Below are 13975 nucleotides of genomic sequence, written 5' to 3'. Positions count from 1 at the left end.
TTTCACTAGTTGGGCTGGTACTGGAGATGATCAATATGAAGTAGAGAAATTGTGAAATTTCCCTTTAACTGTCTTTTTCATCTCTCTGTTTAGCTTGATCTACTTCAAAACCTTCGCTACCAGTTTCATCAAGTACGTAAAGGACAATATCACTGTGGTTTTTGTGGGAGTAGAGACAATGGGCTTAGGTTAAACTGTCACATTTGGTATGATGCTATGTATTGTAACTGACATTTCTGTGTTTTGATCCATTTTCTTCAGACATGTTACAGTTAAGCTATTGTATTTGGGGTGGAAAGGGAAATTAATTCACTTTTACAGGACATTGTGCAATAGGATACGTGTCTAAAATTGTAATGTGTATGGGCTAATTATATACACTAGGACCAAATACATTAACATATTTAGATGACCCATTTGTTACTGTAGATAGGTTATTATTTTGGAACTCACATTGAACCCTTCATTCTCAAACTAAAAGGTTTTGCTAACTGGAAAAATGTGATTCCTGTATAGAATCGCACTGGAGGTTCCAGGTCAATAGATGATAGATTCCCTCTGGAATATTTCATTGAAGATGCAATATGCAGAAATCACGCTGCCATTTCCTGGTTGATAAACTGAAATGAGGCAAACTATTCTAATTTTGTGACAAAACAAGCATTCATTGTGTAGAGAATCATTGTACCATTTTTAACTGCTGTGAAATATATTTTCCATAACCAATAATATTGTATTTTCAGCTGTTTGAAGCTGGTGTACAAAACCGAATGTAAATGATGCAAAAACGTAAGGGAAGCATAGAAATAGCGCACATAGTACAGATCTACCACTTCTTAGACATGCTTTCAATGAGAATGACAGACCTTTCTATGTGAATTTGGTCAGGTCTCCCAAAAAATTATGTCTTGCAGCTTTAAGTGTGGGGCGTGTCATCTTTCATTTAAATTGTAGGGGAAAAGTCACTACCCACCTCTACCCTGCCTTTACCCACCTCTACCCTGACTCTACCCACCTCTACTCTGCCTCTACCCACCACTACCCTCCTCCTCAATTCATTTACTCTTCTACACTTTTTATCATCCTCTCTCCTCTACTCCTATACTCTTCTACCCTCCTCTACTCCTCCTATACTCTTCCACCCTCCTCTACTCCTCCTATACTCTTCTACCCTCCTCTACTCCTCCTCTAATCTTCTACCCTCATACTCCTCCTATACTCTTCTACCCTCCTCTACTCCTCCTATACTCTTCTACCCTCCTCTAATCTTCTATCCTCCTCTACTCATCCTTTACTCCTCCTTTACTCTTCTACCCTCCTCTACTCCTCCTATATTCCTATACTCTTCTACCCTCCTCTAATCCTCTAACCTCCTCTACTCATCCTTTACTCCTCCTATACTCTTCTACCCTCCTCTAATCTTCTAACCTCCTCTACTCATCCTCTACTCTAATCTTCTATCCTCCTCTACTCATCCTTTACTCCTCCTATCCTCCTCTAATCTTCTATCCTCCTCTACTCATCCTCTACTCCTATACTCCTCTAATCTTCTATCCTCCTCTACTCATCCTCTACTCCTATACTCCTCTAATCTTCTATCCTCCTCTACTCATCCTCTACTCCTATACTCCTCTAATCTTCTATCCTCCTCTACTCATCCTCTACTCCTATACTCCTCTAATCTTCTAACCTCCACTACTCATCCTCTACTCCTCTAATCTTCTATCCTCCTCTACTCCTCCTCTACTCCTCTAATCTTCTATCCTCCTCTACTCCTCCTCTACTCCTCTAATCTTCTATCCTCCTCTACTCCTCCTCTACTCCTCTAATCTTCTATCCTCCTCTACTCATCCTTTACTCCTCCTATACTCCTCTAATCTTCTATCCTCCTCTACTCATCCTCTACTCCTCTAATCTTCTATCCTCCTCTACTCATCCTTTACTCCTCCTATACTCCTCTAATCTCCTATCCTCCTCTACTCCTCCTCTGCTCCTCTAATCTTCTATCCTCCTCTACTCATCCTTTACTCCTCCTATACTCCTCTAATCTTCTATCCTCTACTCTTCTACCCTCTACTCCTCCTCTAATTGTCCTCCTCTACTACTCTACTCCTCCTCCTCTACTACTCCTTTATCTTCTACTTCTCTACTCTCTTCCTACCCTTCCCCTGTTCCGCTCCTCTCAGGTTCCAGGGACAAGTCTACTGCCCGAGGTAACCTCCCAGGATGAGGGCAAGATCTGTGTGGTCATTGACCTGGATGAGACATTGGTGCACAGCTCCTTCAAGGTAATACACATACACTGTTAATAAGAAACAGTGCTATTAGAAAACATTATTTGACCTATTATCTCACCACGTACCAAGAATTCGAAGACATCTTGTTTTGATCCTATGCAGACCAGGGCAGTTGATTATATATAATAGCATGATCCATAGCTCTTACTTTACTCATTTGCAACAACAAGCTGTAATCTTTTGATCGGCTAGTCCTCTTTGTTTGTGTCCAGTCTCACTTCTATATCCCACTATTAGACTGTAAGTGGTAATGGACCGCTGTTAGCTGGATCAGGTAGCTCTTTACACTGGCTGTGAAACGGGAGCTGCTGATGCTGTCAACACATTTAATCAACAAACCAATGGTCACTGGCAGACAAATCACTGTTGTCCACGTTCCCCATAGTTAACATGTTTCTCATAACAAGGCATGATTTGGATGGTGGGAGGGTTAGTTGAGCGGGTGGGAGGGTTAGTTTTTTCCTTATTTAAACTTTGCTATGCTTTTAGATGCATCTCCTAATCAGAATATCTAACCTTTTCTGTTAATGTATACGTTTGTCTTTTGCGTGTGTCACTGCAACTGATTATATTTTATCTGAAAACTGATGATAAACGGTTGTCTTCTCCTCCTAATGCTGTAGCCCATCAGTAATGCTGACTTCATTGTACCTGTGGAGATTGAAGGAACAACACACCAGGTAACTGACAATGGCATTTAGATCAACACACGTGTGTGTATAGATAGATGTGTGTGTGTGTGTGTGTGTGTGTGTGTGTGTGTGTGTGTGTGTGTGTGTGTGTGTGTGTGTGTGTGTGTGTGTGTGTGTAGATAGGTGTACAGTTGAAGTCGGAAGTTTACATACACCTTAGCAAAATACATTTAAACTCAGTTTTTCACAATTCCTGACATTTAATCCTAGTAAAAATTCCCTGTCTTAGGTCAGTTAGGATCACCACTTTATTTTAAGAATGTGAAATGTCAGGATAATAGTAGAATTATTTATTTCAACTTTTATTTCTTTCCTCACATTCCCAGTGGGTCAGAAGTTTACATACACTCAATTAGTATTTGGTAGCATTGCCTTTAAATTGTTTAACTTGGGTCAAATGTTTCGGGTAGCCTTCCATAAGCTTCCCACAATAAGTTGGGTGCATTTTGGCCCATTCCTCCTGACAGAGCTGTTGTAACTGAGTCAGGTTTGTAGGCATCCTTGCTCGCACACACTTTTTCAGTTCTGCCCACAAATTTTCCTTGGGATTGACGTCAGGGCTTTGTGATGGCCACTCAAATACCTTTGAGTGGCCATTTTTCCACAACTTTGGAAGTATGCTTGGGGTCATTGTCCATTTGGAAGACCCATTTGCGACCAAGCTTAACTTCCTGACTGATGTCTTGAGATGTTGTTTCAATATATCCACATAATTTTCCTTTCCTCATGATGCCATCTATTTTGTGAAATGCACCAGTCCCTCCTGGAGTAAAACACCCCCGCAACATGATGCTGCCACCCCCATGCTTCACAGTTGGGATGGTGTCCTTCGGGTTGCAAGCCTCCCCTTTTTCCTCCAAACATAACGATGGTCATTATGGCCAAACAGTTCTATTTTTGTTTCATCAGACCAGAGGACATTTCTCCATGTGCAGTTGTAAACCGTAGTTTGGCTTTTTTTTAATGGCGGTTTTGGAGCAGTGGCTTCTTCCTTGCTGAGCGGCCTTTCAGGTTATGTCGATATAGGACTCGTTTTACTGTGGATATAGATACTTTTGTACCTGTTTCCTCCAGCATCTTCACAAGGTCCTTTGCTGTTATTCTGGGATTGATGTGGACTTTTCGCACCAAAGTACGTTCATCTCTAGGAGACAGAACATGTCTCCTTCCTGAGCGGTACGACGGCTGCGTGGTCCCATGGTGTTTATACTTGCATACTATTGTTTGTACAGATGATTGTGGTACCTGCGGGCGTTTGGAAATTGCTCCCAAGGATGAACCAGACTTGTGGAGGTCTACAATGTTTTTTTCTGAGGTCTTGGCTGATTTCTTTTGATTTTCCCATGATGTCAAGCAAAGAGGCACTGAGTTTGAAGGTAGGCCTTGAAATACATCCACAGGTACACCTCCAATTGACTCAAATGATGTCAATTAGCCTATCAGCAGCTTCTAAAGCATGACATAATTTTCTGGAATTTTCCAAGCTGTTTAAAGTCACAGTCAACTTAGTGTATGTAAACTTCTGACCCACTGAAATTGTGATACAGTGAATTATAAGTGAAATAATCTGTCTGTAAACAATTGTTGGAAAAATGACTTGTCATGCACAAAGTAGATGTCCTAACCGACTTTCCAAAACTATATAGTTTGTTAACAAGAAATTTGTGGAGTGGTTGAAAAACAAGTTTTAATGACTCCAACCTAAGTGTATGTAAACTTCTGACTTCAACTGTATATATGTGTGTGTGTGTGTGTGTGTGTGTGTGTGTGTGTGTGTGTGTGTGTGTGTGTGTGTGTGTGTGTGTGTGTGTGTGTGTGTGTGTGTGTGTGTGTGTGTGTGTGTGTGTGGTACCAGTCAAAAGTTTAGACAAATCTACTCATTCAAGTGTTTTTCTTCATTTTTAATATTTTCTACGTTGTTGAATATTAGAAGACATCAAAACTATGAAATAACATATATGGAATCATGTAGTAACCAAAAAAAACGGTTAAATTCTTTAAAGTAGCCACCATTTGCCATGACAGCTTTGCACACTCTTGGCATTCTCTCAACCAGCTTCACCTGGAATGCTTTTCCAACAGTCTTGAAGGGGTTCCCACATATGCTGAGCACTTGTTGGCTGCTTTTCCTTCACTCTGCGGTCCAACTCATCCCAAACCATCTCAATTGGGTTGAGGTCGGGTGATTGTGGAGGCCAGGTCATCTGATGCAGCATTCCATCACTCTCGTTCTTGGTCAAATAGCCCTTACAAAGCCTGGAGGTGTGTAAGGTGTGGGTCATTGTCCTGTTGAAAAACAAATGATAGTCCCACTAAGCGCAAACCAGATGGGATGGCCTATCGCTGCAAAATGCTGTGGTAGCGATGCTGGTTAAGTGTGCCTTGAATTCAACATAAATCACTGACAGTGTCACCAGCAAAGCACTATCACATCACCTCCTCCATGCTTCATGGTGGGAACCACACAAGTGGAGATCATTTGTTCACCTACTCTGCGTGTCACGAAGACACGGTGGTTGGAACCAAAAATCTCAAATTTGGACTCATCAGACCAAAGGACAGCATGTATTTCTTGGCCCAAGCAAGTCTCTTCTTCTTATTGGTGTCCTGTAATAGTGGTTTCTTTGCAGAAATTCAATGATGAAGGCCTGATTCACACAGTCTCCTCTGAACAGTTGATGTTGAGATGTCTGTTACTTGAACTCTGAAGAATTTATTTGATCTGTGATTTCTGAGGCTCGTAACTCTCATGAACTTAATCCTCTGCAGCTGAGGTAACTCTGGGTCGTCCTTTCCTGTGACGGTCCTCTTGAGAGCCAGTTTCATCATAGCGCTTGATGGTTTTTGCGACTGCACTTAAAGAAACCTTCAAAGTTCTTGAAATGTTCCATGTTGACTGACCTTTGGTCTTTTACCAAATAGGGCTATCTTCTGTATACCACCCCTACCTTGTCACAACACAACTGGCTCAAACGCATTAAGGATAGAAATTCCACAAATTATCAAGGCACACCTGTTCATTGAAATGCATTCCAGGTGACTACCTCATGAAGCTGGTTCAGAGAATGCCAAGAGCATGTAAAACTGTCATCAAGGCAAAGGGTGGCTACTTTGAAGAATCTCAAATATAAAATATATTTTCATTTGTTTAACACTTATCTGCTTACTACATGAATACATGTTATTTTATAGTTTTGATGTCTTCACTATTATTCTACAATGTATAAAATTGTAAAAAATAAAGATAAACCCTTGAATGAGTAGGTGTCCAAACGTTTGACTGGTAGAGTGTGTGTCTGTGTGTACACACACTACCGTTCAAAAGTTTTGGGTCACTTAGAATTTTCCTTGTTTTTGAAAGAAAAGCACATTTGTCCGTTAAAATAACTTCAAATTGCTCAGAAATACAGTGTAGACATTGTTAATGTTGTAAATGACTATTGTAGCTGGAAACTGCTTTTTATGGAATATCTACATAGGCATACAGAGGCCCATTATCAGCAACCATCACTCCTGTGTTCCAATGGAGGACAGTTAAGAGGCGACTCCGGGATGCTGGCCTTCTAGGCAGAGTTGCAAAGAAAAAGCCTAATCTCAGACTGGCCAATGAAAAGAAAAGATTAAGATGGGCAAAAGAACACAGACACTGGACTGAGGAACTCTGCCTAGGAAGGCCAGCATCCCGGAGTCGCCTCTTCACTGTTGACGTTGAGACTGGTGTTTTGCGGGTACTATTTAACTATCTATCTGTTTCTCAAACTAGACACTTTAATGTACTTGTCCTCTTGCTCAGTTGTGCACTGGGGCCTCCCACTCCTCTTTCTATTCTGGTTAGAGCCAGTTTGCGCTGTTCTGTGAAGGGAGTAGTACACAGCGTTGTACGAGATCTTCAGTTTCTTGGCAAATTCTCGCATGGAATAGCCTTCATTTCTCAGAACAAGAATAGACTGACGATTTTCAGAAGAAAGTTCTTTGTTTCTGGCCATTTTGAGCCTGTAGTCGAACCCATTAATGCTGATGCTCCAGATTCTCAACTAGTCTAAAGAAGGCCAGTTTTATTGCTTCTTTAATCAGGACAACAGTTTTCATAATTTCAAAAGGGTTTTCTAATGATCAATTAGCCTTTTAAAATGATAAACTTGGATTAGCTAACACAACATGCCATTGGAACACATGAGTGATGGTTGCTGATAACGGGCCTCTGTACGCCTATGTAGATATTACATGAAAACATTCCCGTTTGACAATAGTCATTTACAACATTAACAGTGTCTACACTGTATTTCCAATCAATTTGATGTTATTTTAATGGACAAAAAATGTTTTTCTTTCAAAAACAAGGACATTGCTAATTGACTCCAATATTTTAAACGGCTGTGTATGTCTATGCCAAATAATCAGCCTCCCTGTGGTTATTTTTAGACTTTGCAGCCCATTGGAGTAGCACTACTGCTTCCGAAATGTAACACTTTTTTAAATGAATACATGAAATAACATTTGAAAACAAGTCATTTGTAAATGGAACATTTGTTGTATAAATGTGTTCTCTTCCTTGGTCAAAGATGAATATACTACATTTTAAAGCTGTATAGTACAGTTAAGCCAAGGATCAGCGAGGCCTCCCTCTCCCCACTCCGACCTCCTCATCCTGGGACACTGACCACAGCTCCCTGGCCTCAGCCTGGTTCAAGTAATCCAGGATAGGCTGGTTTCCACCAGCACGGCCTATTCTCGATTACTTGTTTCAGGAGGCGGCTGATCTCTTCCAACATGGCCCTCTGGGACAACCACACATACACTTGCACGCTTTCCCTAACCCACAGACAGAATGAGAAGGAAAGAACAGGCAAACCAAACCAGAAATGAGTTCTAACCCTTATTTTAACATTCATGTTCTGTTATGTTTTTTATGTTCCCGTTCTATTATTTTCTGAAATGTTGAACCAGGTTGTTGAGTGGATGAAAGATGGATCCACTTGTGCTCACCAGCCTCTGTTTTTCCCCCCACTGTTGCCTTTTCAATTATCCAAAACATTAGCCTTTTTAAGCCAGGTGAGTAGACTTGTCACTAGCCAGTAAATAAGGTTGATCAGATTGAAGATCAATAGATACTGTGGTCCTTAGGGACTGGAGTTGTGTGTGTAGTTGCTCCAGTCAGTTAGTCCATAGACTAGTGTTCATAGATGGTCGCTGTTAGATAGCTGTACTTGATTTTCCTAGCCAGATGCTTATAGCCGTGCTGTGATGTGTCCCAGGTTTACGTCCTGAAGAGGCCACATGTAGACCAGTTCCTCCAGAGGATGGGAGAGCTGTTTGAGTGTGTTCTCTTCACTGCAAGTCTTGCGAAGGTAACATTGCTTTTACTGTTGATTTGGAGAATTAACTGTTATTTATTCCATTTGCTCCCCCTGGTGGTGGTGATATATGCCTGTTGGAAAAAGTAGCAATTCCAGCTATGTTCAGACGTCTACCACCCAACATACCACTCTCCCTTACACACTACTCTCTGTCCTACATCCGTGCCTGGCCCTCTACCTTTCTGTTTCTATCTTTATGTCTTATCCCCTTTCTCTTCTCCCTCCTTCCCCCGTCTCCCCTGCAGTATGCAGACCCAGTGACAGACCTGCTGGATCAGTGTGGTGTGTTCGGGACGCGTCTCTTTCGGGAGTCCTGTGTGTTCCACCAGGGCTGCTACGTCAAGGACCTGAGCCGCCTGGGCCGCCAGCTCAACAAGACCCTTATCCTGGACAACTCCCCCGCCTCCTACATCTTCCATCCTGAGAATGCTGTGAGTGCTGCTGCCTAGCCCAATCTTTCTCTGAGCTGTACTCCAAAGGACTTACTGTCCTGTCCCAATGTTGAATCACTGAGGTGATCTCCCTGTTTTAAGCTATTTGATGATGCCAATTTTATTTTCTGAATGTGTGTTTTGTCTAAACTGTGGAAATCAATGTTTCCCAACTGCAGAGTGGCAGGAAAGGGTCTTTCCTTCATTCATAGCCTTCTCTAAAATGTAAATGCTTTATTCTGATTGTGTGTGTCCTCAGGTGCCTGTGGTGTCCTGGTTTGACGACCTGGAGGATACTGAGCTGCTGAGCCTCCTACCCGTCTTTGAGGAGCTGAGTGAGGCGGATGACGTCTATGCCAAGCTGCAGCAGCTACGAGCCCCCTGACACGACACGCCCCCTCTGACAAGCCAGAACCTCCCCCTCTCAGCCAGACCACACCCATCAACCGACGGAAAAAGCCAAAACCTTACTTACATACACGCACTCTGTGTGCGGTGTTAGTATCCTAGACACACTCGGCGGTGTGTTTAATGTTTGGCCCCTGAACTGTGTGTTTGGACGGCTGTCCACAGCTCCTACTGTCCTCCTTCTCAGTATGTTAGCTGGTGCTGCAAAACTGCTGTTCTGGAAACAATCCAACAAACACAATGCAAAGTGGCTCACTCTTTTCTCATTTTAAAATTGGAACTCAAACACATACTATTACTCCAATCATTCAAACTGACTGGCCAGGTCTTTGTTTCTCCAAAAACAAGACTTTGATTTTATAGCACTAATTGTGACACCAAACAATGTACTCTGCACTTCACCTCTCTGCTTCGACAATAATCTCAGTAGAAACACGTTGACGAAGGACTCTAAAGCATTGTAAGGAAACTACAAAATCCACATAGTGATTTAATTTCAATTTGTTAGTACAACAGCCTCTATAAAGGATGTGTTTAAGGACTTTTCTCTCCTGAATGGATTGATTCCTTCAGGAAATTCATTTTGGAAGTTGAACAGGTGGTTTTTCTGATCCAAGGCCGTCATGACATAACTAGACATGACAGTACATAAGATGATATGACCTCATTTGACCAGACCTTACATGGGGAGCAAGAGATCTCCATCTTTGTGCCTTCTGTATAAGAACAAAATAATGAAATCTGTTTTTGTTGGGTTTTTAAAGAAGGAAAAAAAGCTTTGTTCCTTGTAGAAAATGGTTGTTCTTTTTCAATCTTTACGCTTTTCTATACATTTTTAAGATGTCTTTTAAATGTTGGATATGTTGGTTAGAAGTACAGATGATGAATTTTGTAATGTCTGGGATGTTGAGGAAGAACAGCCATACATTAACAGCCTCTGTATGTTGTAGTTACATGAAATCCTCCATTCTCATTTGCTTAAGATATCCTCAGCCAATAGGGATCATTACAATCCAAGGGGTCACACCCATCGTGTAAATGCAGTGGTGTAACAAACCCTGCCTTTATGCCGATTCACCCTGAGATGCATCAGGTACAGGATACTTGAGCTGATTCACCTCAACTATATATAATATATATATATACTTTTAAATGAACAGACTGATTTAGACTTCGTGTTGCAAATTTGGAGTGATTCTCTGCTGGTATTTAGTCTTCTAAGGATGCCATAGTGGATAAACCAAGGCCTTGTTTTAAAATTATTCACATTTTGTGTCAAGCCTTCTGGGTGCCATATTATTTGGTTAGCTTGGGGGACTTGTATAAGCTGCTAAGAGTGAACACAATGCACACTAGTTTAGCCCCCACCTTTAGCCCTTTCTCCATACTTTGCCAAGTCATTATTTAAAAATGTATTATATTTTTGGTGAGATGTTTCTACGTTACTGAGACTTAAAAGTATGTCTGGAAAATGATCTTTGCGTTATTGCCTGTTGTTCTAGAAGATCTACGGTACTCACTGCCATATCTCAGGTGTTGTACACATTGTGGGGTGGCAGCGGTTTTGTGGTGCCATAAACTGGATGGATTTAGCAAGAGATGTTCTACTGTTCAAGTTGTAATTTAGCACACACAGACATACCCAAGCCAGACTAGTCACTGCATCCCAAAGAGATTTGTTTTGTGGTTTTATTCACAAGATAAAGCGCCTTCTCATACTATTACACTATGAAGTGCCTAAGGTTTCTTTCTGCAATAGAAGCTTTGGAATAAAGCACGAAGGGTCTCCATCCCCATTTTATATTTTACCATTTTGTAACTGTTACCCTGTCTCTCGTATTTGGCTGAAATTCAGTATCCATAAAACTCTTTACCAAGTAATCCTACTCCACTGTTTCATTTGATTTCAAAGAAGGGGCCGTGTGTTATGATGTTGTGGACCCCACACCCATACTGTCAGAGAAATATGTCCGTTTAGGCCTACTCCATGTCTCCCAATCTATAGTTTATGTTCTTTAGATATTTGTAAGCATTTTAATCTCTGGCTATGTCCCAAATAGCACTCTATTCCCTATATAGTAGTGCTGTATGGGATGTTAAGTTGTCTCTTCTGGTGGTGGGATGTGGTAGAGGGTGCACAGAGCATGACCTGACTGTCTTATTGTTATGTCTGAAACACTAAAGGTAAAGTGGGGTTAGACATTCATTTTTACGGAAGCTCAACACTTTTATTTTGTGGAGGTGGGTGGGTTGGAGGGGAGGGGGGGCAGGGTGGGGAACCAAATATTCACAAATTTCTATTAAAGCGTTTTCTGCTTCACTTTCCCTTCTTCTAGTCGAAAGAACCAGTCTTGTTGCTTTAAACATGCATCACTTAATTGTCAGTAATGGTGATTAGGTTAGAGGCCCACACATGATACCTGGGATATTCAGTCATAATGTCTGCTGACATGAAATGACTACATGTAATGAAATATATTGACATTCACATCAGAGGTGACGTGTCGAACCCTAATTAGTAATGTTTTGGATAACTTTCGGAAGGAGTTAACGGTCGTCCCTGATTGTGAGTTAATATGTAATGCCCATTAAAGGGATGCTTATGGCCCTCAACCAAAGCGACATCAGACATGTCCTGTGTTTGTTTCAAATATAGTTTACTGTTAGTGAGAAATACAAGATTTCATGATCGCTAAGCATCTGAATGATGCTAGGATAATTATCATACTATTGATTTTATCTTACTCATACAACACTTTATTTTCTCAAAGTCCTGGAAAGAAAGAATGTAAAGAACTGGAGAGAAATGTATCCTAAACAGTCCACCTGTTAAAAAAAAAAGAATTTGACTTATCAAGAGAATTCTTTGTAATTATTATTTTTTTTTATATGAAAGCCATATCTATACAAAGTCACAATATTTTTGAAATATTAAAAGCAAAGAATGGATAGAAATGTAGCTCTAAAAAGCTTTCGGTGTTCTCTTGTTTTGGAAATGAATTATTCCAATTTTAAATATTTTGGCCTATGTAAAATATGGAGATCTATTTTCAGTGTTCAGTTGGCTTACTTCCTGTATGGATTCTTAGATGCCAACCAATCGGAACAAAATGAAACATGAGTCCGAGGGTACAATTGATTGATGCAGCTTTGTTTTTATGTATATATTGATCAATCTATTGGATAGATTGTCATGGTGACCAGTCTAGTATTCTTCTGATAAGTGATGGATGAGATATCTGTTTGGATAAAATCATTTCTCCATTTTAGTTTTTTGTTAACTGGACTCTGTTGGGTTGATTGTGGGGTTGGGTCAGGTTGTGTACAATGAACAAACTTCAAATTTTGCGTAGAAACTATGCAGTAATACATACAGTATAATGCAAAAATTATAAAACATTACTATCGTGCACGTCTGGAGTTCAAAATACTGTTTTTACAGCTATTTTATCAAACAAACATAAGACTCCTGCATTATATTTTGGCTTTTTTGTTAAATTAGCAATTCTGAAAGTTGTTTTTCAAAGATGGAATAAAAACATTGATTAGTGCATGTGTGTCTACTGTAGTGCATTTGTGTCCGCATCTCCAGAGAGCAGCAAACATTAGACCTCATGATTCCTAATCACACAGATTTGCATTCCACAAATAATATAGTTGAATCAGAAAGTCAAATTCAGAGGGGCATCCCAAATGGCACCGTTTTCTCTATATAGTGCACTTTTTTGACTATGGTGGCAGTGGTCAGCAGTAGTGCACTATGTAGTGAATAGGGTTTCATTTGGAACGAAATCAAGGCATTTAGGGACATTCATTACATTATGACATCATGATATGTGATGAACATGTGTTAAGAATCAGTGGCCATGTTACATTTTGGGCAATAGCAGAGAGGGAGTGATGACGTGAGAGGTTTTAGTCCGCCCAAAATCTGTCCATGAAAATAAGCCTACGAAGTGAGGAATTTTTGTATGGAGGTCAATGAGTGTCAAATTTGGTAAACAAAAAATGTAATTGCTAATTTGTTACATGAGGCTTATTTGATTGAATATGTACGGGTATGTACGTCTGGCATGAACTATCAGATTTCATGGAAAGCTACAGGTAACTGCCAAAATAATGGAAACACTTGAGTAAATGAGTGATACAAAGTACATTGAAAGTAGGGAATTCTGAGTTAATTAAGCAATTAACATCCCATCATGCTTAGGGTCATGTATAAAAATGCTATACAGACCATACTGGCTACCATGGTTATGCCCCCATAGGATGACAATGCCCCATCCACAGGGCATGAGTGGCCACTGAATGGTTTGATAATCATGAAAACGATGTGAACCATATGCCATGGCCGTCTCAGTCACCAGATCTCAACCCAATTGAACACTTATGGGAGATTCTGGAGTGGTGCCTGAGAGTGTTTTCCACCACAATCAACAAGTCACCAAATTAGGGAATTTCTCGTGGAAGAATGGTGCATCATCCCTCCGACAGAGTTCCAGACACTTGTAGAATCTATACCAAGGTGCATTGAAGCTGTTCTGGCTCGTGGTGTCCCAACGTCCTATTAAAATACCCTGAGTGTACAAAACAGCTCTTTCCATGATATAGACGGACCAGGTGACTCCAGGTGAAAGCTGTGATCCCTTCTTGATGTCACTTGTTAAATATACTTCAATCAGTGTAGATGAAGGGAGCCTTGTTAAGCCTTGAGACAATTGAGATATGGATTGTGTATATGTGCCATTCAGAGGGTGAATGGGCAAGACAAAAGTTTGTTGTGTGTATCA

General features: G+C 40.6%; 1 protein-coding gene across 2 annotated transcripts in view; it reads left to right on the top strand.

Annotated features, from left to right (window-relative positions):
• Positions 1–12738, top strand: part of LOC106583267 (carboxy-terminal domain RNA polymerase II polypeptide A small phosphatase 2) — a 36171-nt gene extending 23433 nt beyond the window's left edge. Inside the window, exons 3-8 of one of the 2 annotated variants that reach the window (XM_014167219.2) lie at positions 94–132; positions 2187–2288; positions 2921–2977; positions 8245–8337; positions 8592–8777; positions 9037–12738. In XM_014167219.2, the coding sequence (XP_014022694.1) occupies positions 94–132; positions 2187–2288; positions 2921–2977; positions 8245–8337; positions 8592–8777; positions 9037–9162 (603 nt within the window). In that variant the 3' untranslated portion in view covers positions 9163–12738. The remainder of the gene's footprint in view (positions 1–93; positions 133–2186; positions 2289–2920; positions 2978–8244; positions 8338–8591; positions 8778–9036) is intronic. The other variant, XM_014167220.2, reaches the window with a different exon arrangement.
• Positions 12739–13975: the final 1237 nt, after the last annotated feature.

This window comes from Salmo salar, chromosome ssa22, assembly GCF_905237065.1.
Source record: "Salmo salar chromosome ssa22, Ssal_v3.1, whole genome shotgun sequence".
In the NCBI taxonomy this organism is placed as follows: domain Eukaryota; kingdom Metazoa; phylum Chordata; class Actinopteri; order Salmoniformes; family Salmonidae; genus Salmo; species Salmo salar.
The sequence above is the reverse complement of the archived record's forward strand: the minus strand, read 5'-3'. Positions and strand labels throughout refer to the sequence as shown.